At 33.2% G+C, this 23467-nt stretch overlaps 1 protein-coding gene across 1 annotated transcript in view; it reads left to right on the top strand.

Moving 5' to 3' along the window:
• Positions 1-23467, top strand: part of HFM1 (helicase for meiosis 1) — a 94107-nt gene that overhangs the window by 25812 nt on the left and 44828 nt on the right. The window contains exons 11-22 of the mRNA XM_055340597.1: positions 2367-2567; positions 2650-2738; positions 6272-6315; positions 6422-6523; positions 6927-7072; positions 7976-8070; positions 8689-8822; positions 9849-9896; positions 12981-13061; positions 15362-15453; positions 16851-16957; positions 17053-17100. Of these exons, the coding sequence (XP_055196572.1) occupies positions 2367-2567; positions 2650-2738; positions 6272-6315; positions 6422-6523; positions 6927-7072; positions 7976-8070; positions 8689-8822; positions 9849-9896; positions 12981-13061; positions 15362-15453; positions 16851-16957; positions 17053-17100 (1187 nt within the window). The remainder of the gene's footprint in view (positions 1-2366; positions 2568-2649; positions 2739-6271; positions 6316-6421; positions 6524-6926; positions 7073-7975; positions 8071-8688; positions 8823-9848; positions 9897-12980; positions 13062-15361; positions 15454-16850; positions 16958-17052; positions 17101-23467) is intronic.

The following is a 23467-nucleotide window of genomic DNA, read 5'->3' as shown; positions in this document are numbered from 1 at the left end:
TCTAAGAGTCTTGGCTTTTATGGGTTTCAGATATCTCATAATAATGTGACTAATAATTTGTTATGGTTGTTTTAATCAGCTGACTCTAGCTGTATATCAAAGTATGGTGGAAAATGAAAATAATTGCTTAAGTGATTACCACCCACCTTTCCATATTCTATGTGACGTGTTATGGTAAGCACTAATGATAGGTACAAAAGTGAAAATAATTGTATTCAGTATTATACTTGCTATAATAAATATGTGTCTTAATTTTTTTCTTCAATATTTGGGTAAACTTAAAAAATAGTACAGTTTCATTGTTTCTCACTCCTATTTACTTCTCAGCCTAGTATGACGTTTTTCTCCTACTACTTAGAAATTTGACAAATAGTTCCCATATTGTCTAATCCAATGGAAAATTATGCCTTTATCTTTAATTTGGCAAAAGTAATCATTCATTTATAGTTCTTAAGTTGACAGCTTGTTTTGTTCATATTCAAGAATATACTTGATCTCTATACTCAAAAAACTATAAGTATTTTGAGTATATATGATCAACAGAAACCTAGTGTTTATCTTTCCAGACGTATTGGTGAAATCATATTATGCATGCTCTTTATGACTTGCATGTCACCTACAGACATTTCCATGTCCTTAGATACTCTTCTTTAGTACAACTTTTGTGGGTTTATTATGATTTATTTATCTAATGCTTTAATGATGAAAGATTGTTTCCATTTTTGCTATTGTAAATGGTGCTAAACCTAATAATATCTTTGAAAACATCATGATAGGGGCGTCTGGGTGATTCAGTCGGTTAAGCGTCTGCTTTGGGCTTAGGTCATGATCCCAGAGTCTCGGGATTGACCCCTGCATTGGGCTCCCTGCTCAGCGGGGAGTCTGCTTCTCTTTCTACCTCTCACCCTGCTCTCATGCCCTCTTTCTCTCTAAAATAAATAAATAAAAATTTTTTAAAAATCATGATTATTTCTCTAGGATGAACTTCTAGAGTGAAATAACTGAGTCAAAGGATATATAAAACTCTAAGGACACAGTGGTTTTAATAAATGGTATAGTCATTTATACTTCCATCCTCAGCCATTTCTCTGTATTCTAACACTGGGTTTATAACAAATTATTGTTATTATTACATTTAAATAGTTGTTGGGGTGCCTCAGCTGGCTCAGTCAGGTAAGCATCTGCCTTTGGCTCGGGTCATGATCCTGGGATCCTGGAATCCTGCCCTGCATCATGCTCCCTGCTCAGTGGGGAGTCTGCTTCTCCCTCTGCTCCTCTCCCCACTCGTTCTCTCTCTCTCTCCCTCTCATAAATAAGTAAAATTTTTTGAAATAAATAGCTGTCAAATTTCTTGTTTAAAATACACTTTATTTTAAAATTTGTACTGCTTTGATTTTTACTGAAGGGAGTATTTTTAATATATTAATCAACATTTTTGCACCTTGCCAGGTCACGTTCTTTACCCTTTTTTTCACATTGGGATAATAAACTTTTCTTATTGATTTGTAAGCAGTCATTAAATATCAATATTCTGTAATTCTTGAAATTCTTTTCCCATTTTTGATAATAACTACATCTGTGAATGCTACTTTCCTGTCTCTTTATACAAATCCTCTTCCTCAATTTTCTCCTAAATGAAGGTTTTCACTCTTAGCCTTTTGCTCCTTTCAGATTAAACTCTTGTGTGATCTTATTTGCATACATGATAGCCTTGAAAATATTTTAATATTTCCATCCCCTGCAACTATAAACTCATTAATCCATCTTCCTGTCAAAGCAATGGTCAGTTGCAGAGCAGGGCATGAAGCCTGATTACTAACCAGGTTATAAGAAAAGAATTGCTCGGCATAGCTTCAGAAATTAACAAGTGGCTCCAGCACTGAGTCTGAAATATGCTTTCGACACTCCCATCTCTCAAGATTTATTTGCCCTTTGTTTAAAAATTTTGTCAACCCTTGCCAGTCTAAGCCAACCATAACTTTGTTACTGTTTGGCTATTATTTAGCACAATTCAAAAGATGTGTCATGCATATTTAAGTCATAGTTCTGAAAAATAGGAAGGTTATAATGATAATGACAAATTCAGTTTTTCTGCAAAATCAATCTTAATTTTATTTTGGGCTCTTAGGAAAATAAAACAAAATAATTGGGAGTTTACCATGTTGAAAAGTGGGTATAACCTAAAATACTGCTACTGATAATATTTACCAATATATCAATAGAATAGTGTCCCTGGAATATGTAACACTGAAAAAGACTACTTGATTGTTTTTATACCTTGACTTTAAGTAGTCTACTATTGAGTTATTTTTAATCATAAAACTTGTCTAGAAAAAACTTTTAATGTATGTTTCTGTTATTTAAAGATTGCAGAATGGCTTTCAGATGGTGAAAGACCTGCAGTATGTTTGAAAATGGATGAGAAACATAGGCCAGTGAAACTTCAGAAAGTGGTCCTTGGATTTCCCTGTGGAAGTAACCAAACTGAATTTAAGTTTGATTTAACCCTCAACTACAAAATTGCTGGTGTTATACGAACATACTCTGATCAGAAACCCACACTTGTGGTAAGGATTGTTTGTTGCTTATTTTTAGCATAATGCTCAGTTTTTAATATGACTAATCCAAGAATTATTCATTTATTTTCAGTTTTGTGCAACAAGGAAAGGTGTGCAACAGGCTGCTTCTGTTCTAGTGAAAGATGCCAAATTTATTATGGCTGTGGGACAGAAACAGAGGTATATTTTCTCTTTTTTGTTATTGGAGTTAAGAAGACTTTTAGGGATTATCTAGATGAGATGAGAAAACTGGGTTCATTCCTTCACCTTTTCAAGTTATTCACCCTCTGTAAGCAGAGATGGGATTTCAAAAACCAATTGACCAGGTTGTTATAAAACTAGTAATAGTATAAATGTAAACTGGAATTTAAAAAAAAGTGTAAGTATAAAGAGACTGTAAGTAGCACTGAGTAATGTGGAATCTTCTACTTGGGTGAATAAATTAGTTGATCAAGTTGGGCCATGTCACTTTCAGTCAGAAACAGATGTGGTTGTCAAGAAGTAAGGCTTGTTTTCTTGCTCGAACACTAACACTGAAGGAAATTTTTAAAAACTTATAGAATCCTTTGTGTAATGGTGGCATCCTTCATATAGAATGACTATATACCTCCCAAGATAAATACTTAAATAATTAGTATTTTGAACCTGAACCTTCCAGAGTAAGGAGCTGAAATAGCTAACCTGTATGTACCCTTAAAACTAATTTCCATTTCATCCTCTTTCTTTTCTCCTGTTGTCTGCTGCACCCAAATTAGCTAATTTTGTTTTAGATAATAATTTTCTTTCTTTGTTTTTTTAAACATTTTATTTATTTATGAGAGACACAGAGAGAGAGAGAGAGAGAGAGAGGCAGAGACACAGGCAGAGGGAGAAGCAGGCTCCATGCAGAGAGCCCAGCGTGGGACTCGATCCGGGTCTCCAGATCAGGCCCTGGGCTGAAGGTGGCACTAAACCGCTGAGCCACCTGGGCTGCCCCTAGATAATAATTTTCTTATATAGATTTATCATACTTCTCCTTTTCTCATTTCCCATTCTTACCTACTCAAGGAAAATTTCTGGTCTTTCAACTCTTTCTTCACTCTTTGTCTCTCCTTTTTTTTTTCTTTATCCCCCCTTTTTTTTCTTTATCCCCCTTTTTTATTCCTGTTTTTCTAGAAGTGAAATGCTGATATTAGAAACAGCATGAGAGGCACCTGAGTGGTGCAGTTGGTTGAGCGACCAGCTGTTGGTTTTCACTCAGGCTGTGATCTCTGGTTGGTGGGATGGAGCCCCCATCAGCCTCTGAGTCTACTTGGGATTCTCTTCTCCTGTCCCTTTGCCCCCACCCCCACCCCCTGCCCTCTCTCTCTCTCAAATAAATTAATTAATTAAAAAAAATGAAATAACATTAAGTTAAAGACCATGATTTGGGTTGTAGTGCTGCCATTTTACTAGCCGTGTACCTTTGGGCACATTACTTCTCTGTTTCAATTTCTTAATCAGGGTGGGATAGTATGGGAATCAACTATCTGTATCACCATATTATTGTGAGAATTAAATAAAGCAACATTTCTAAGACACCTAACAGTGTGTAGCACAGAGTTTGTATCTAATACCAATATGTCTTTTCCTCTTGCCTTCTCTTCATTACATCATGAATCCTTTAAAAAATTGTGAATGTTGGGGATCCCTGGGTGGCTCAGAGGTTTAGTGCCTGCCTTCAGCCCTGGGTGTGATCCTGGAGTCCTGGGATTGAGTCCCACATCCGGCTCCCTGTGTGGGGCCTGCTTCTCCCTCTGCCTGTGTCTCTACCTCTCTCTCTGTGTCTCTCATGAATAAATAAATAAAATCTTTAAAAAAATTGTGAATCTTATATTTAAAATAATGCCTGTTAGTGTCATATCTGCAATAAGGAAATGGAAAAACACAGATTTGGTGGTTCTTAGACATAATTAAAAACTAAGCCTACTAACCTCCAAAATCTTCTAAAGTACCCCAAATTCCTTTTCAGATTGTCAAGAAACTCTCTTAACTTCCTCATCTCTTGATTTAACATGGTTTTCTTTCTTTCATATCTTGGAATACAATAAACAACTATTTCTAATTTTGTCTTTTCTGGTTTATTTACTAGTGGTATTATAGGGGTTTAAAAATTGTTATTCCCTACAAGTCTTTTCTGGTTAATTTTCTTGTGATATTATAGGGGTTTAAAAATTGTTATCCCCTACAAATATTTTTCAGGCAAATTATGTGAGTAGATATATTCTGACCCATGAATATAATCACCATTTGCTTTTTTTCTGGTGGAATATGAGTTTTCCAAATTCCTGATTTAAAAATGAGCTTCAGGGGCACCTGAGTGGTGCAGTCAGTTAAGCGTCTGACTCTTGGTTTCAGCTCAGGTAGTTACCTCAGGGTTGTGAGATCAAGCTCCATGTCAGGCTCAGTGCTCAGTGCAGAGTCTGCTTAAGATTCTCCCTTTCCCTCTGCCCCCTCCCCTCACTCATGTGCTGTCTCTCACTCTCAAATAAATGGATAAATCTTTAAAAAAATAAATAAAAAATAAAATTGAACTTCAGTGTCACAGCTGATAAATTAGGGACTTTTTTTTTTTTGTACCCTTTTGCCAAACTTTTCCTAATTCCCTCAACTTCAGCTCCTGGTAACCACTTTTCTACTCTGTTTCTGGTTCAGTTTTTTTTTTTTTTAATTCCACATATAAGTGATACCATACATACCTTTCTTTTTTTAGCTAATTTCACTTAGCACAATGTTCACTAGCTTCATCCATGTTGTCAAATAAGGCAGAATTTCCTTCTTTCTTAAGATTGAATATTCCCGTGTGTGTGTATGTATCAGGTGTTCTTTATCCATTCATCTGTCTCAGAGACTTAAGTTGTTTCTATATGTTGTCTAGTCCGAATAATGTTGCAATCAACTTAGGAGAGAGATATCTCTTTGAGATACTGATTTTGTTTCCTTTGGAATAATCCAGAAGTAGAATTGCTGCATGATGTGGTAGTTCTATTTTTAATTTTTTGAAGAATCTTCATACTGTTTTCTATAGTGGCCATACTAGTTTACTCTTCCCACCAACAGTGCACAAAGGCTCTTTTTTTCTATATCCTTGCTAGCAGTTGTATCTCCTGTCATTTTGGTACTAGCCCTCCTAACAGGTAGGAGATGATAGCTCATTGTAGTTTTGATTTGACTTTATTGCCTGATGATTAGTGATGTGGGCACCCATCGTGTATAGTTGGCCATTTGTCTATCTGTTCTAGAAAAATGTTTATTCAGGTCCTTTGCCCATTTTTTTTAAAGATTTTATTTATTTATTTATTTATTTATTTATTTATTTATTTATTTGAGACAGAGAGAGAGGCAGAGACGTAGGCAGAGGGAGAAGCAGGCTCCATGCTGGGAGCCCGATGCAGGACTCGATCCCAGGACTCCAGGATCACACCCTGGGCTGAAGGCATGGGCTAAACTGCTGAGCCACCCAGAGATCCCCCCCTTTGACCATTTTAAAATTATTTCTTGTTTTGTTTTGCTGAGTTGTAAATTTAGGGACTTCTGAGTATAAAGTTAGATATTTGCTACTTCTTAAAGGTGATTTTCAAACAATGATATTGTGAAAAAATTTTAGTATCTGTCGTTTCAAAATAATTAATAAACTAAGAGTTTTTATGTTAATGGGAATAACTCTTAATAATGTTATGGTATTTTTAAAACAGGTTACAGAACTATGCATATTCCATAAGAGATTCAAAACTGAGAGGTAGGTTTAGAGATTATTTTAAATAGCATTTTCAACTATGCATAAAAGGAGTCAATTATAGATGAAACATTAACAGCATATAACAGATGATGTATTTGTATTATAGATATCTTAATACATGGTGTTGCTTATCATCATGCTGGTATGGAGCTGTCAGATAGAAAAGTAGTTGAAGGAGCTTTCACTGTTGGAGATCTACCAGTTCTTTGTAAGTTAAACCTATTTTTGTGGCTATTATAAGATATTTTGGAAAACTATTTACTTGTTAAGAGGAAAAAAGAAAAAGCAAGTATTCTGACTTATTTCTGCTTTTCTTTCAAGAATCTAAAATTACATAACTACCCATGCATATACATGCTACAGTAAACTCTTCAGCAGTTTTAATTCTTTATTATGCTGCTGAATACAATGCTACCTGAAAAGTAAGAATTTAATAGTTTTTTGGTTTTAAGATGTGTTATTATTTTACATTGTAATGTTCTTTTCCTCTTTTTTCTTAAATTTCCTATGTATGAGTTTTTATTATAAGAATATGTATTTTATAAAAATATGTCTACCTGAAGCAATAAAGTTATATGGCTTCAAAGTAATTATTTCTTACTCTGATGCAGTTACCACCAGTACTTTAGCTATGGGAGTAAATTTGCCAGCTCACCTAGTAGTTATAAAATCTACAATGCATTATGCTGGAGGAATGTTTGAAGAATACAGTGAAACAGATATTCTACAGATGATTGGTAGAGCTGGTCGACCTCAAGTAAGTGACAATATTTTATTTTTGTAACTTGTTTTAAAATAAGCTAAAAAGCAAAAACTTTTTTGTGTACTTTTTGTTAAGTAGGAGATTAACATTTCATACTCAGATTAGGTTTAAAAATAAGTGCAAATCCATTTTAGTGGAGAAAAAGTAAAACAAGTCTCACCAAAGGAGACATACTGCCTATACTCTAATTTTCCCTTGGCTGATGGTTAGGGTGATGAATGTGTATATGCTGTCCAAAGGGTTTTTTTGGTTTTGAAATTATTTTGATTTTTGTTTTGTTTTTTTGTTCTGAATGGGGATGCTATGTACATTTTAGATGGGACAGTATTTCATTGTGTAGGGCTGACATACATTGCAGAATGTGTAGCATCCCCAAGTCTTAGCACAAAATGCCAATAGTGGTCCCCAGGTATTGACCCCTAAATATTAGCCCATATACATTACAAAATATGTCCTACTCTAGCAAATATTTAAATAGAGAAGTCATTTGTATAGACATAGGAGCATTTAGGAAGAATATCTTTTCAAAGAATGTCAAAATATTATGTTATCTAAATCATGATTTTTATAAGATTAGATTATATATAAACTATACCAAATCTTATAACTTTTATTCAGTTACCTAAATTTGTTTTGATTTACCATTGCCAAAATTATGTTACATTGAACCAAATAATATTTTTATATCTGTACTCTTGGAAGTATAATTAATTAAGTTTTTAGTAAACATTCATATTCAGAAGTATTTTTAAGGTATTTTTGACTTGTTTAGGACAAGGACTATTTAATATAAAATAAAATTCATGAGTTATTGAAGAGGACTGGAACCAATATGTACTCTTTTTTACTACATTTCTCTTTCTGTGTGTATGTGTGTGTGTGTGTATTTTTTTCCAGTTTGATACTACAGCTACTGCAGTTATTATGACTCGGTTAAATACAAAAGAGAAGTATATTCAGATGTTAGCTTGTAGTGACACTGTAGAAAGCAGGTAATACAGAAAATATTCTAAGACGATGTTACTATAGCCTGTATTTTTCCTTTTCACATATTAAAAGGAAATTTGATTAGGAGATTTTCAAAGGCCATTGTCTTGAAACTTTTCAATAATCTAAATAGAAAGTTTGCGTCCTTTTAAGAAACTCAATAGTTAAAAGAAAAAGCATAATATTTTTATTCAGTAGTTTCCTAACCTGTGATAGCATGTATCCTTGTTAAAAAAAAAAAAAGCCAAATTAGTAATAAGAGGGAGAGTTTAATTTTCACATCTCTTCACATCTTTGAAATTTGTTTAATAATAGTAAGTTATCCGGGACCTTTTAGCAAAGTATATGATTGTAATACTCTGAGAGAATATTCACTCCCTACTCTTTTTAAGTAATAATGTCTTTTGAAGCCATAGGATAGGAAAAAATCTATAATTTTTAAGTTGAACTTATCTTTTAAGGTTTTGTCTTATTTTTTTGAAGATCAAGTTATTTTTCATGAATTATTAATGTAGCACTGAGTATATTCAATTATTATTGAATTATTCAAAATATTTCAGTTTAAAAATGTAAGATTATGTCATTGAAATATATATTACTAATGCAAAGTTTTTTTTAATTAGTTTACACAGACATCTTATCGAACATTTAAATGCAGAGATAGTGTTACATACCATCACAGATGTGAATATTGCTTTGGAATGGATACGATCAACTTTGCTTTATATCAGAGCCTTGAAAAATCCATCTCATTATGGTTTGTTACTTTGATTTGAAAAAATAGTAAATTTTTCAAGCCAGTTGAGTCTATATTTATACTACTAAGTCACAGAATAGGTTACAGACACTAAAAGGTAACAAATAAAGAATAACAATCAGAAATACATTAGAGGGGATCCTTGGGTGGCTCAGCGGTTTAGCACCTACCTTTGGCCCAGGGCGTGATCCTGGAGTCCCCGGATTGGGTCCTGTGTTGGGCTCTCGGCATGGAGCTTGCTTCTCCTTCCTCCTGTGTCTCTGCCTCTCTCTCTCTCTGTTTTTCATAAATAAATAAATAAATCTTAAAAAAAAAAAAGGACATTAGAGGCAAGAGTAAAACAAATGTGAGAAATCTTTGTTTTATTTCTAGTCTTTTAATAAAGTTTAAATCAGCACCACTAAAAATAGACCTTTTAGAAAAAATTTAACTCAAATAAAAATAATAAAAATGCCTAAAATTATTTTTAAAATGTTAAAGTAAAAAAATTCTTGAATTTTTTCTGAACTTGTGTTTAAATCAAAGGATATAGTATTGCTGTTGCCGCTGGAATTTACAGCCTGCTTGCAAAGCTAACATGTGGTTGTGTTGCTTCTAGAAGGTTCTTTCATATGGTACAGATTATAAAGTAAAAATACTTGGAATTGCTGAGTATCAAATTAAAACCTGTGTTGTTATAGTACTATTTTAATGCACACAGATTTAAAACTTTAAAATCTCCAGGGGAAAAAAATACAGTATGCATGGTCATGCATATATATATACATATATATATATACACACACACACACACACACACAATAAAATAAGCAAGAGATAGCCAATTGATATTGAAAGGATTTCAAAACAGTGGTTATTTTCTGTAGATGGTTAAGCCTTGTTTTAACTCATTAAGCTACTATTTTTCCCTGCTCAAGACTAAGTTAGACTACTGTTTTCTAGTTAACTTATGTATAAACTGAGCCTATAAAGCTGAGTTAAGTCCTTTCTATTTTAGCATTTTATGAATTTTCATAATTTATACAGGTTTTGCATCTGGATTGAACAAAGATGGAATTGAAGCAAAATTACAAGGTTAGATGTATTTCCTTGTAAAATATTTTTTAATAAATTTAATGAAAAAGGTCAATGTGAAAGTAAGAATACTCCTTGGTAAATTATTTTTTTAAAAAGTAAAGTTTCCACACAAAAAAATATGAAGTATTTGTTTTTCACGTGCAAATAAGGTTTAGCACATGTATTTTTTTCTGAATTAATGAATTCATTAGTTATATTGGAATATCTTCCTTTACATAATATGTTAATTTGTTTTTTTTAATTTTAAAAATGACCCTCGTCTTTGAAAATATTGCCTATAGATATAGACTCTTCATTTTTCTAGTTTAATTTTAATTGAAAATATAAGCCTACTTGATTATGGGCTTCTTATCCTAATCTGTGCTAATGATGTATTCCCATCAAATCCCAGCTTAATTTTTCAATCAATTAATTACTCAATATTACCTATCTTTTCAAATATCAAAAGATTGTTGAGCATTTATTAGGATTAGAAATTGTCAGCTCTTCATTGTATTGAGACTCTCTTTCAGTGAAAGAAAAAATTTTAGATCCTCTAAAAATACTTAGCCAATTTTGGGATACTTCACTGTCTCAATTGGTAGAGTATGCAACTCTTGATCTTGGGGTTGTGAATTTGAGCCTCAGAGCCTTACAGTGGCTGCAAAGATAACTTAGGAGGATAGAAAGGATCAAGAAGTAGACATCCATCTACAGAGCAACACTCTAATTTAGACCCTCATTTGGTGTAGATCTAAAAATATTTAGCCTATTTTAATTTATTCTCTACTTGGATATACACATGGCATATTAAAATGCAGAGATAAGGATGAAGGAGTAAAATTGTCTTGATTAAAGAGTAAATATATTGTTGAAACAAGATGGTAAGCAATAGCATATATTCATAATACTGCAATTGAGAAACAGATCTATAAAATAGTTGTATTATCCTTTATTTATTGACCAATTTTAGTGGGTTTTTTGTAAAGATTTTATTTATTTGAGAGAGAGAGAGTGAATGGGAGAGAGAAGGAGCAAGGGGAGAGGGAGAGGCAAGCTCCCTGCCAAGCAGGGAGCCTGCTGCAGGGCTCAGTCCTAGGACCCTGAGGCCATGACCCGATCTAACGTTGGACACTCAACCCACTGAGCCACCCAGGCACTCATATTGACCAATTTTGTAATGGAGTTTTAAAAACATATTTTGATCATACTGATCAAATACAAGAAATCAGACAGTCCAAGAGATGTCTTGCTATATTCTGATAATTGTAATTATTTAACTTTTGTTAAATTAGCAGAACCACAGTTCATATTTGCCTCATCTTTAGTTTAGTTATTATAGGGTAGCTAAGTTTTGCATATAAAGAATAACCCAGTTTATTTATAACTGAATATAATGTTTTAGTATTCTTGGAGATCTGCCTTAAATCTCTTAGGAAGGATCCTTAGCATTCCTAAATTTGGTTATACTTTTTTGCTCAGGATCCTTCAATGGTTCCCTCATCACTCCTAGAATAAAATGCAAACTTTCACCAGACCCCACAAATCCTCCTTGATACCTCCCTGCATATTTCTCTGGCTTCATCTCTTGTCACTTTCCGCCTCTTTCATTCTGTTTCTAAATTGGATCTCTTGCTGTTCCTTAAATACACCAAGCTTGTTTCTACATCAGGTCCTTCTACTCTGTTCCTTATTCCTGGAACACTTCTCACATATTTTACTTGGTCTCCACCTTCATTGCATTCAGATCTTTGATCAAATATCAACTCCTCAGAGAAGCCTTCCTGGACTACCTTAATTAAATCTGCCTTTTCAGAGAGAATGGTAAAACAATCTTCATATTATTATTATTGCTGTTTTCCTGCTGTTGTAAAGGTGGTATGTTTCTTTTGAAAATTGGGATAAATATATCTTTACTACATCAGATATTAATATAGCTTTATATCAGAAATACATATAAGCTTCAGTTGAGCTTAAAAAATTCTTATTCTCTAGGTTCCTTCAGCTTTATTTTCTTTCATAGTACCTTTCAATGCCTGAAACTTTATTATTGATTATTAAATTCTGTATTGATTGTTTTCTTCCATAAAATATAAGTTCTGTAGAAAAGGAATCTTGTCTTGCTTAGAATAGTGCTAATGATCTTCTTGGACTGATTAACTTATTGCATGTTAATAGTGGTTTAGTATTACCAACAACTTCAAAGCCTTACTTAACCAAATACTTAAAACTACCAAGCTGCCTAAGCAATGTTGCTTAAACTGAAGTATTTCCCAAATAATTTTTCCTTGTAAGGACTGTGTTTTTGTGAGTGGCTGCTCTGTGTAAGATAGAACAGGTTGTGGCATTCCCACTCCCTGCTCTGAACTACCTCCAATCTTCTGGGCTTTATGGCATGGAACAATGGAAGCATTGTGGTCAGCAGGCTACTACAGTTGCTCTGGTCTTCATTAGTCAGTGAGAGTTGAACTTTCATTACTTCCTGTTCAGAGAATCTTTCCAGGTAGCAATGGTAGCATATTAGAGACGCTGAAGTGCCAAAATAGTCACAAGTGGTTGCTCCAAGAGTATGGCAAACTCAGAGGAGGGAAAAGACTGGTGTTTTTTGAACAATCTTTATAGATATATTTGACTCTTTATACTTTGTGTGTATATATCTTTGATTAAAGTTTTAAAAAAAAGGAAAAAGAAAACCATGCCATATTCAACTCATATAACAGAATGGTTACATAGACCTGGAGCAAGTAACCTAGCCTATCTATTTCTTTGTTTCCTAACTTGTATGTGAAATAATATTTGTACCTACCTTGTTGTGTTATTTGAGAATTAAATACAAATTTCTATTTCCTCATTTAAAATTAAAAGTTCCAAGTTGTAAATGTTATTTCATCACTTATTTTGAGAATTTGTATTATTATAGAAAATCTTTTTAGCCTATTAGCTGGCTCTTTCATTTAATGAGTTTTTTTCTTACCACATAAGTAGCAACTACAGTTTTCCCACAGCAAATATACAGAAACACAACTTGAGCATATTTGATTATAAATTCTATATTGTGTGCTCCCTTATAAAATAAAAAATATGTTTCTTATTATTGAACAGAATTATGTTTGAAGAATCTGCATGATTTATCATCTCTGGACTTGATAAGGATGGATGAAGATGTTAATTTCAAACCAACTGGTAATTATTTTATCAGTTAATAAATTTAACAATTTCTTAAGACTAATTCTTTTTAAAAAATTCATGAGAGACACAGAGAGAGAGGCAGAGACAGTGGTTGAAGGAGAAGCAGATCACACCCTGAGCCGAAGGCAGACGCTCAACCCCTGAGCCACCCAAGTGTCCCTTAAAACTAAATTTTAAAATATATCCTACAAAAATTTAGATGATGCTAAAATTAAATTGTAATCTCAGTTGTCAATAGGATATCCTCATTATTAGCATGGTATATTTATGTAAGAGTATGTAAGAGTCCCATGTATAAAATTATAGAGCTTCTTTTTTTTTTAAGATTTTATTTATTTATTCATGAAAGACAGAGAGAGAAGCAGAGACACAGGCAGAGGGAGAAGCAGGCTCCATGCAGGGAGCCTGATGTGGGACTTGATCCCGGGACTCTGGGATCATGCCCTGGGCCGAAGGCAGGTCCTAAACCGCTGAGCCACCCAGGGATCCCCACTAGTCTTTTTTTCAAACCTTTCATTTTCTCTTGCAGGGAGAAAAATATTAATTTATAAACATCTAGGATAAGAGGAGCATTTTAAAATATATCCTAAAGGTTAACATACTACTTCCCATGGTAACCATATTCTCTGTATCTCACACACTGCTCTCAGAAGCTCCCTTTTATGAACCACTGCATCACCCGCATTTTGGCTAAACACATCCACCAAGATCCTAATTGATAAAATGGCTTTTAAGCTGCCTGGCTACTTCTCTTCCTAATTCTTAATTCTGTCTGCTTTACCATGTCCTTGATGCCTATGTCTGATGGGTTGTCACATTCTTCCCTTCTTCAGCAAAACCTCTATAGCATATATATAAATGTTTTAGCCCTTTGCTTGAGAAGTAGTATGCAGTTTTTTCTTCCCAGCTGTTTCCTGTGTGTGTGCTCAAGACTTGAAATTCTTTATAATGTTTTGACAACTTGTAATTGAAACCAGTAACTTTTTAAATGAATTTCATTCCAATATTTACTTACCCCTACTCTACCCATGCTGCTACCCAGCCAACTCAATGTTCTATTTCCAAAACAGTTTATTTTCAAACTTGAATTGAATATTGCTCAAGAATTTTAAGTGGTCCTCTGTTATTTTACAAAACAAATCCAAATCCTAAACTCCTTTGTTAGCATTTCAAGGCTCTTTCAGGCCTTCATAGTCTATTATTCATCATGTTGTGGTAATAAAAATAGACAACATTTATTTAGTGCTAGGCACTGTGCTAAGTACTATATATATACTATTGCATTTAATCTTCACAACAAACACATGACATATGGAATTCTATTATCCCCAAATTGCATTAAGAAACTGGTAAAATAACCTGCATATCATCACCTACTTAGTGATGGAGCAGTGACTTGAAGCAGGTCAATTTGTCCTGAACTCATAGTCATTATCAAACCATATTCCTCACTAAAGTAGTCTAAAAGATGGTCTTTTAAAAAAAATTTTTTTTAGAGTAGCCACAGAGGGAGAGAGAATCTTAAGCAGGCTCCATGCCCAGCACAAGCCAAATGTGGGGCTCAGTCTCACGACCCTGAGATCATGACCTGAGCCAAAATCAAGAGTCGGTTGCTTAACAGACTGAGCCATCCAGGGAGCCCAAAGATAGTCTTTAACTTAACTGTTTTGATAAATAAGTCTTGGGTTTTTACTGAGGTCACGACAACTTTATTTCCTTTCTGCTGAGGCATATTATTTGTTTTTAAATCCTGCTTAAGCCCCATTTTCTCTACTAAACCATCCCACACTGACCATTCTCTTAGGTTTAATTTCTTCTCTACTGAAGTTTGTATATATAAATATATCTTTAAAAGATAGATTTATTTATTTTAGAAAGAGAGAATGTGTGCTCAGGGCAGGGAGGAGCAGAGGGAGATGGAGAGAGAATCTCAAGCAGACTCAGGCTGAGCGCAGAGCACAACTTGGGGCTTCATCTCATGACTCTGAGATCATGACCTAAGCCCAAATCAAGAGTCAGATGCTTAACTGACTGAATCACCCAGGCGCCCCAGTGGTATATGTAAATATTATCATTACCTGGATTTTGTTCTGTAGTCTATTTTGCATATAGTTCTTTCCCTAGCCAACCTATAAATTCTAGACACTGTGTCTTCTAGATTTTTTGATGTGTCTTTTGTGTCTGATGCTATTACAGGCACAGAATAGACATTAAGGAATGTTTGTTAAACTGATGAAAAAGCAAGTTGTTTCAATGAATGGAGTGAATGTTTCTTTTTTCATCTTTTTCCACAGAGGCAGGAAGATTAATGGCTTGGTATTACATTACATTTGAGACAGTGAAGAAATTTTGTACTATCAGTGGAACAGAGACTTTATTAGATCTGGTAAATTAGTTGTCACTAGAAAATAAATATGATATAGTATAAAAAAATTGGGGAAACAACTAATTTGCATATCATGCAATTTAAGAATGAATGAGCAGACAAGAAAGCATTCCTAATAGTACCTATGTCTCTTTATCTTATATACTTTTGATCATTGAAATATGGAATATTACTCTTTATAATAAATTTTCAATTTTATCTCTGTATTAGGGCTAAGAAATTTAATATATATATATATCCAAAGTAGGGATGACTTTCAACTTACATGATAATGCCAATTACCTTGGTAGTGGCTTCCAAGTGTACTTTGTTGATAATGCCAATTACCTTGGTAGTGGCTACCAAGTGTACCATCACTAGGATGATGTGGCATGCATGATATATTAGGCAAGTCTGCTGTGAGTGATGCACAGTGTTGGACATATGTGCCACATACTTACAATTCTTCCCTAAATCTTTTGCATCAGAATACCAATAATAGTTAGAACTAGGATAGTATTGGTGATAGACCAGAAAAGGACAGTGATTGTGGAGAAGTGGGAGTTAAAACAAGGTTATATTAAGATATCACCAGTGGGGCAACTTTGTAGCTACAGCAGTAAATAAAACCATAGTCTTGTTGATACCTGATAACTGTATTGATCCTTTCTCTCTTTACAGGGGATGTGAATATGCAACAAGATACTTATTCTTGTTCTCAAATTTAACCATTAATTTTTATTTAAAATATCTTATTTGATTATTATAATGAGATTATTATACAAAAATTGCACAAAAACTGATGAAAAGTAAAATGTTTATATTTTTATGTAAATATTATTCTTAACTAAGAAGCAATCAAGAGTAGAAAATCCCTAATATTTTCATTAACTCCTCTTATTTTGAGTTAGTAAGTATGTAAGAGAATTAGAACAGATGTTAGTTTCATGTTACAGATGTGAGAAACCAAAGCACAAAGAGTGCTTTGCTCTAAGTCATCTAGCAGAACTAGACCCTACAATACAAATTTAATATCTAAAGCATTCTTTCCATTACAAAATTAGTCTTAATCAAGATAATGATTTGCAAACTACAGAGGGGTAAATAATAACATAATAGTAGTAGAATTGGCAGTTACATTTATTGAGGGTGTATTATGTGGTAGGCACAGGACTGAATATTTTAAATTTTATTTTATTAATCTTAATGATTTTATTGGCATAGTCCCAGAGTCTAGCACAATGTCTGGCATATAACAAGTGTTTGTAAACATGTTAGTGAATGAATGAATGAATCTTTAAAAGGCAAAATGTATAAAGCAAGTTTTTAATTCTGTTATACATTTTAAGTGTAAGAAGATGAGAGGAAAGAAATAAAGAATGGACATAAATAAATGAACAAATGATGAAAATTTACAGGTCACGATGATATCCAGCTGCAAGGAATTTGTAGATGTGAAGTTAAGGATAAATGAAAAGAAAATATTGAATACTTTGAACAAAGATCCAAATAGAGTAACTATCAGGTATGGAGGTTAAATAAGTCTTAAATAATTTTCTAAAGGTTTTATTTAGTTAAAATAAGTAGTAATAAAGTGTTGCCTTGTGTTTTTATTTATAGATTTCCAATGGAAGGAAGAATTAAAACAAGAGAAATGAAAATAAATTGGTAAAGATGATTGTTAAATGTCTTAAAAATACTAGCTACCATTGGTAATTCATATTTATGAAAGTTTTTTTTTAGTTTTAAAACTTTATTTTAAATTTGCTTTCCTTAATACAAAAAAGAGCACATTTACATAGGAAGGTATCAGAATACAGATGTGAAATTAATATCAAATTCTCAGACTTCAGTTAAAATAGATGATTTGTGAATTTTTTTTTGATTTGTGAATTTTTTAAATCAATAAATATGTTTTGAGAGTGTGTTCTGCTGAAGCAAGGTAATGAGAAAAGAAAGTTAGGTTTTTCATGATCAGGAGCTTTCAAGTTAGCTTGAATGAGAACCATGTGTATAAGGATAAACGTGTATAAGGATAATGGAGAGTGTGGAAACACATATAATAAACATATATTGAATGAGAGTAGCATTCTGAGAGAGACAAATAAAATAGTAAAAGTAAAACCATGAGAGAGACAAATAGTAATAGGAAAAACATGAGTGAATGCATATGTGATGGTGGAATGCCTGTTCTGAGAATGAGAAGTTCATATAGAGGAATAGTAAATAGAAGTGTAAACTAAGACTACATTGTAAATTGTGACTTACACAGTTTGCAACACAAATGCAATGATATTCTTTTCTGCTATGCCTAGTGTTTTATTTTCTGAGTATTTAGGTCTTAGTGCTAAACTCTTTCATTTAGTTGGTGATTTATGTGAAATGACCTATGTGCCTCAATAAAGCCAGTTAACCAAAAAATTTGTTTTTCCTCCTTAGCTAGAGGAGGTCACTCTGGTATACTTCCTTACATTCCATTGAATTTTATCTTCCACATGCCTTAAAGTCTCAAACAAACTTCTTACAGTTGTATACAGCTCAACAGGCAGATCTACAGCTTGGACAACAGAAGCTAATGCTCTGTTCCTTAGTTATATTTCTCTAGAAATTCAAATACCCAAGACCTATAGTCTAGTCCTTTCATTTTATGAATGAAGTAGGTGATGCCCAGATAAGCTGACTTTCCCAAGATGTTACTGCACTACTAGAGACTGAGCTAGAAATAAAACCTAGACCTCTTGATTCTCTCAGTGTTTTTTTCCAATATACTCTGTTGTATCAACTATTGGGTCATATTAAATCAAAGTACTTTTCCATTAGCATCTTCTTAGGAACACTTTATTTGCAGCTTTAATGCTTCTATTTACCTTCCCTTAGGTTGGGTCATACATTCTTTTGATTAGTGCTGTCAGATTTTAGAATTGATGATTTTATAATTTTTATAAATATCAGAATTTAGTTTCCTCTTATAATTTCCCACCTTTCTGTGTCTACTTCAGTGTGACTGGGAAAAGAGAACTATGTGGGGGCCTTTCTTAATCCAAAATGTAGTTTTTTGGTAGGTGATGATAGCTAATAGTTACCACTTTCATGTGTCTCTCATATCCCTGTTACTGTACTGAATTTCAGATTTTTTTTCAGATTTTTTTAAGTAGATATTAATCTTCTTAATTTTAAACTTTTATTCTTCCAAGTTTTCGAACTTTAATTTCAGGCTATTTTTTATTTTTTGTAACTTTAATTCCCAGATCTTTTGTACTCACCACTAGCTCTGTTTGCTTTAACTGGTATTTTTCAACGAACTCTTGGATGTATTTTTAGATCAATGATTTTTCTTCTTCATTTGTTTCTTACTATTATATAAATAAGGCATGGATTAATTTTTAAAGAGTCAAAAATTTATAAATCAAAAGGTAAAGTCTGGGCAGCCCAGGTGGCTCAGCGGTTTAGCGCCACCTTCAGCCCAGGACGTGATTCTGGAGAGACCGGGGATCGAGTCCCACATTGGGCTCCTTGCATGGAGTCTGTTCTCCCTCGGCCTGTACCTCTGCCTCTCTCCCTCTCTCTCTCTTTCTGTGTGTCTCTCATGAATAAATAAATAAAATCTTAAAAAAAAAAGGTAAGGTCTGTCTTGACCTCTCTGATCTTTCTTCCCTAGAAGTAGCTATTATCAGTAGTTTGCTGCATCCTTCCAATTTTCTATTTAGCACAAATATGTATGTTAATAAACATATATGTCTACTACAAAAACAAGATCATAATTACTGTTCTTGTGATGCCATTAATATTCCCTATAAGTACATAAACATGTTAACCTCATTTATTTTAATGGCAATGTATACTTTAATAGCAATGTAGTTTATGAGTATATTATAATTTCTAACCACTCCTTTATTGATAAAGAATTAGATGGTTAACAAATTTTTACTATTATAAATAGTACTGAAATGAGCTTCCTGGTGTTTATATCATATTTTTCAAAGATTTCTGGGTGAAAGTATATATAAATGAGAAGATTTAATATGTAATGCCAAATTGCCTTTGAAAAGGCTTCTCTGAATTATAATTCCCACTCATAGTGTAAAAAGAGTGACTATTTCCATACATCCTCTCTAATGCTTGTTTTATATCTTTGAACTTTTGCCAGTCTAATGGGTGAAAATTATATTTAAAAATTTGCAAATCTGGGATCCCTGGGTGGCGCAGCGGTTTAGCGCCTGCCTTTGGCCCAGGGCGCGATCCTGGAGACCCGGGATTGAATCCCACGTCAGGCTCCCGGTGCATGGAGCCTGCTTCTCCCTCTGCCTATGTCTCTGCCTCTCTCTCTCTCTCTGTGTGTGTGTGACTATCATAAATAAATAAAAATTTAAAAAAAATAAAAAATAAAAATAAATAAAAATTTGCAAATCCCTGATTATTAGGGATGTATTATTTGGTTTTACACAGAAGTGTTAAATAGTTATAAAATCATACATATTAATCTCTTTTTAATGAGTTCTATGTTTTGTGTCTTGTTTAAGGAAGTTTTTTCCCCTCCTGTATTTCTTAAGATTAAGTTCAACTATGTAAAACTACATAATAAAATGAGTTAGCAATAGCTTAAAGAAGACAGGCTACTTTTCTTTCACAGAAGAGATAGTTCAAAGTGGATTAGTCTAAGGTAGATATGGTGGCTTCATGGTATCATCAGTACTTGGCTTTCTGTCTTTCTGCCATCCCACATACCTTCTGTTTCAAGGTCACCTTATTGTCCAAAATACCTTCTAGAGCTTCAGCCATTATATTTGAGTACCTTCTGTCTTTTAGTAGACTCCTTAGAAGTCCCAGATAACACTTTACACCTAGTTATAGGACTACCCCTAAGTGCAAAGGAGACTGGGAAATGTCTTGGTGATAGTGTGCCTAGATTAAAATTGGGCTTCTGCTATTAAAAAGGAAAGAGAGTAAATGTTGGGTAGGCAAAGCAGTCTCTGCCACAAATCCTAAGATCATAGGACTTCTCCTATCACTTCTTCAAATACTTTAAAACCATTTTATGTTTTACCTGTAGGCTTCCTATAAGGCATCTGGAGTTAATTTCTTTATATGGTGTAAGTTAGGAATTTAATTATATTTTGTTCCCAAAAGGTAGTCAGAAATGTTTGATAAATACATTGCTATTCTCTCTTTGCCTAATGATTTGAAATGCCGCCTTTTCATAAACTAAATTCCTAATCATCGGTTTTTAGACATTTAACTGTTGGTCTAGTCTATTTATTTTGTTGCTGTTACAATACCACATTGTTTTACTTGCTCCTCTTATATTAAAGTTTTGTGATATGGTAAGGCAATTCCCTCCTTTTTGTTCTTCTAAAGATGTAGCCAAAAGGCTACTCTGATATTTTTCCTCCCTATGAACTTTAGAATCAGTTTATCAATATCTATAAAAAGTCCTTTTGAAATTGGTTTTATAGATTGGGGAAGATTCTTGTTTTTACAATTCTGAAATCTTTCTGTCTAGGAATATGGTATTTTTCTCCATCTATTTGGGTCTTTATGTCTTTCTGTGAAGTTTACCATTTAGGTTTATATTTCTTGGCAGGTTCATTTCTTGGTATTTTTTGGAGTTTGACATTGTGAACAGAGTCCTTTTAAAAATTGCATAACATTGTATTTTGTAATCAGTTATGGAGTATACATAAGAAGGCTACTGGGTTTTTGTTTTTTGTTTTTGTTTTTTTTTTTTAAGGCTACTGGTTTTTGAATTTTGATTGTTTTATCTATTTCACTGAACTCTGTTAAAAGAGTACTAGAAGTCCTTCATTTGGTTTGCAGGGATTTCCTAGATAGATAGTCATATCTATAAAGAAGGATAGTTTTATCTCAATTACTAATAGTTATAGCTCTTATTTTTCTTAACTTGCAGGTGAAACTTCTAATACGCTGTCCTTAGTTTCAGATCAAACATCCTGTCTCATTACTGTTTTTAGTGGTCAAGTGTCCATTGTTGCACCACTAAGGAATTCCTCACATTTTTGGAATTAGGTTCTGGGATCCATTATGCTCCTTCTTGCTTATGTAAAAACAGGTTTGAGTTCAGGGTAAAGAGCTACCTGTCATTGTTGTGAAAATCTGAAAGTGTCTTTTATATTCTTTGGTTTTTTTTTTTTTGCAGTGTTTATAACTTTTCTTGAATCAGTTTTTGCTGATTTATATGTTCCTGAGGTAGCATTCATTTCATCCATCTTGTCTGTTTTATGACATATTTTGTTTTCTAAGAAGTTAAAAATTTCCTCTGAAGATGTAATGTCAGCTTTCTAATTTCTAATATTATTTGTGTCATCTCTTCTTTCTCTTAATTGATTTTTCCAGAGGTTTCTATATTTTGATCTTTTCAAGCCATTTATTTTTCTATTCCATTAATTTCTGATTTTATCTTTATTTTCTTCCTTCTACTTTCTTCTGTTTGTAGTTCTTTTGTTATATGTTTGCTCCATTTTTTGTTTTTCTTGTTTTCCTTAAAATATTTAATACTTCACATTTTCTACTAAGTATCATTTTGGCAATCTCAGGAACAACTAGAGATTTTCTAAATCTATTTCTATACTTTTTAAAGGTAATTTCAGTGTTAATTCCTCTTTAAGAATTATTTAAAATTGTTTTTTCAAATTCTTAAAATCATTATTTTATTGTTAATTTCTAATTTTATTGGGTTGTGATTATATATTTTGTGACTTTACTTATGGCTTAATATGTGGTGTTCATGATTGTTCTATATGAACTGTAAATGAATAAATGAATGACAGGTTTCCTAGGCACTAAGCTGTATATTTTGCCGCTAAGAATAGTTTGATAATTGTGTTACTCAAAGTAAAATATCTCTCATTTTTCATGTAGGGTTTTATTAATCAAAAGAGAAATTTATTATATTGGTAAAGGAAAATATAGCAAGATTATATAATGGATCTAGAAATGTGACATCAAGTAATTCAAGGGAATATATACATCACTAGAACGTTTGGAAAAGCAGACAAAAGAACAAGTACACAGTAGGTAGAAGAGTGACATATTGTCTAGGTGGGTGTGGACTGTGAGAATGACTAAAAGTTTAGGAGGAGTTCTGGAATAAACAAAGAAGCATATCATAAGAAAATCATCTTAGAATTGTGCATAAAGGGACGCCTGGGTGGCTCAGTGGTTAGGTGCCTGCCTTGGGCTCAGGTCGTGATCCTGGGATCTGGAATCGGGTCCCATGTTGGGCTCCCTGAGGGGAGCCTGCTTCTCCCTCTGCCTGTGTCTCTGCCTCTCTCTCTCAGTCTGTGTCTCTCATGAATAAATAAATAAGTCTTAAAAAAAAAAAAGAACTGTGCATAAAAGTTGTTTTACTAGGGGTGCCTGGGTGGCTCAGTTGGTTAAGCAACTGACTCTTGGTTTCATCTCTCAGGTCATGATCTGAGGGATGTGAGATTGAGCCCCGCATTGGGCTCCGTGCTCAGCAGAGAGTCAGCTTGATTATTCTCTCCTCTCCCTCTGCCCCTCCTGCTCTTTTTCTCTCTAAAATAAATAAATCTTTTTAAAAAAAGTTGTAGTTAAACTGTATATTGAGACATATTTCAGGGCCCTACAGACCATTTGGCTCACATATCCATGTTGCCTTTCTTGTCCTATCTTGTCCTCTCTGCTGCTAAATGGAAGGAGCTGGGTAGATGAGTCAACCAACTGTCCTATTTAATGCCTTTTGCTTTTAATTCTGTTTTGTCTAATATTAATGTTATTATACTTCTTTTATTTTGTATCTTTTTTGTTCTTACTGTTTTCATATTGCTTTATTTTAAATAGTAATTTGTAGAGATAACATATAGCTCGATTTGATTACTGTTGTTTTTTAATCTGATCTCAATTCTTTTGAGGAATTTAGTCCATTTAAATTTATTATAATTACTGCTATGTTTAGAGTTACTCTTATTGTATGTTTTCTTAGCACTTTATTGCTTATTTCTTTTTTCTCACTTATTTTTTCTTTTGCCTTTTTACCTCTTCTTGGATATATCAAGTT

Source organism: Nyctereutes procyonoides, unplaced genomic scaffold, assembly GCF_905146905.1.
Source record: "Nyctereutes procyonoides isolate TBG_1078 unplaced genomic scaffold, NYPRO_anot_genome, whole genome shotgun sequence".
In the NCBI taxonomy this organism is placed as follows: domain Eukaryota; kingdom Metazoa; phylum Chordata; class Mammalia; order Carnivora; family Canidae; genus Nyctereutes; species Nyctereutes procyonoides.
Note: the sequence above shows the minus strand (reverse complement) of the source record. Positions and strands in the feature narration are given on the sequence as shown.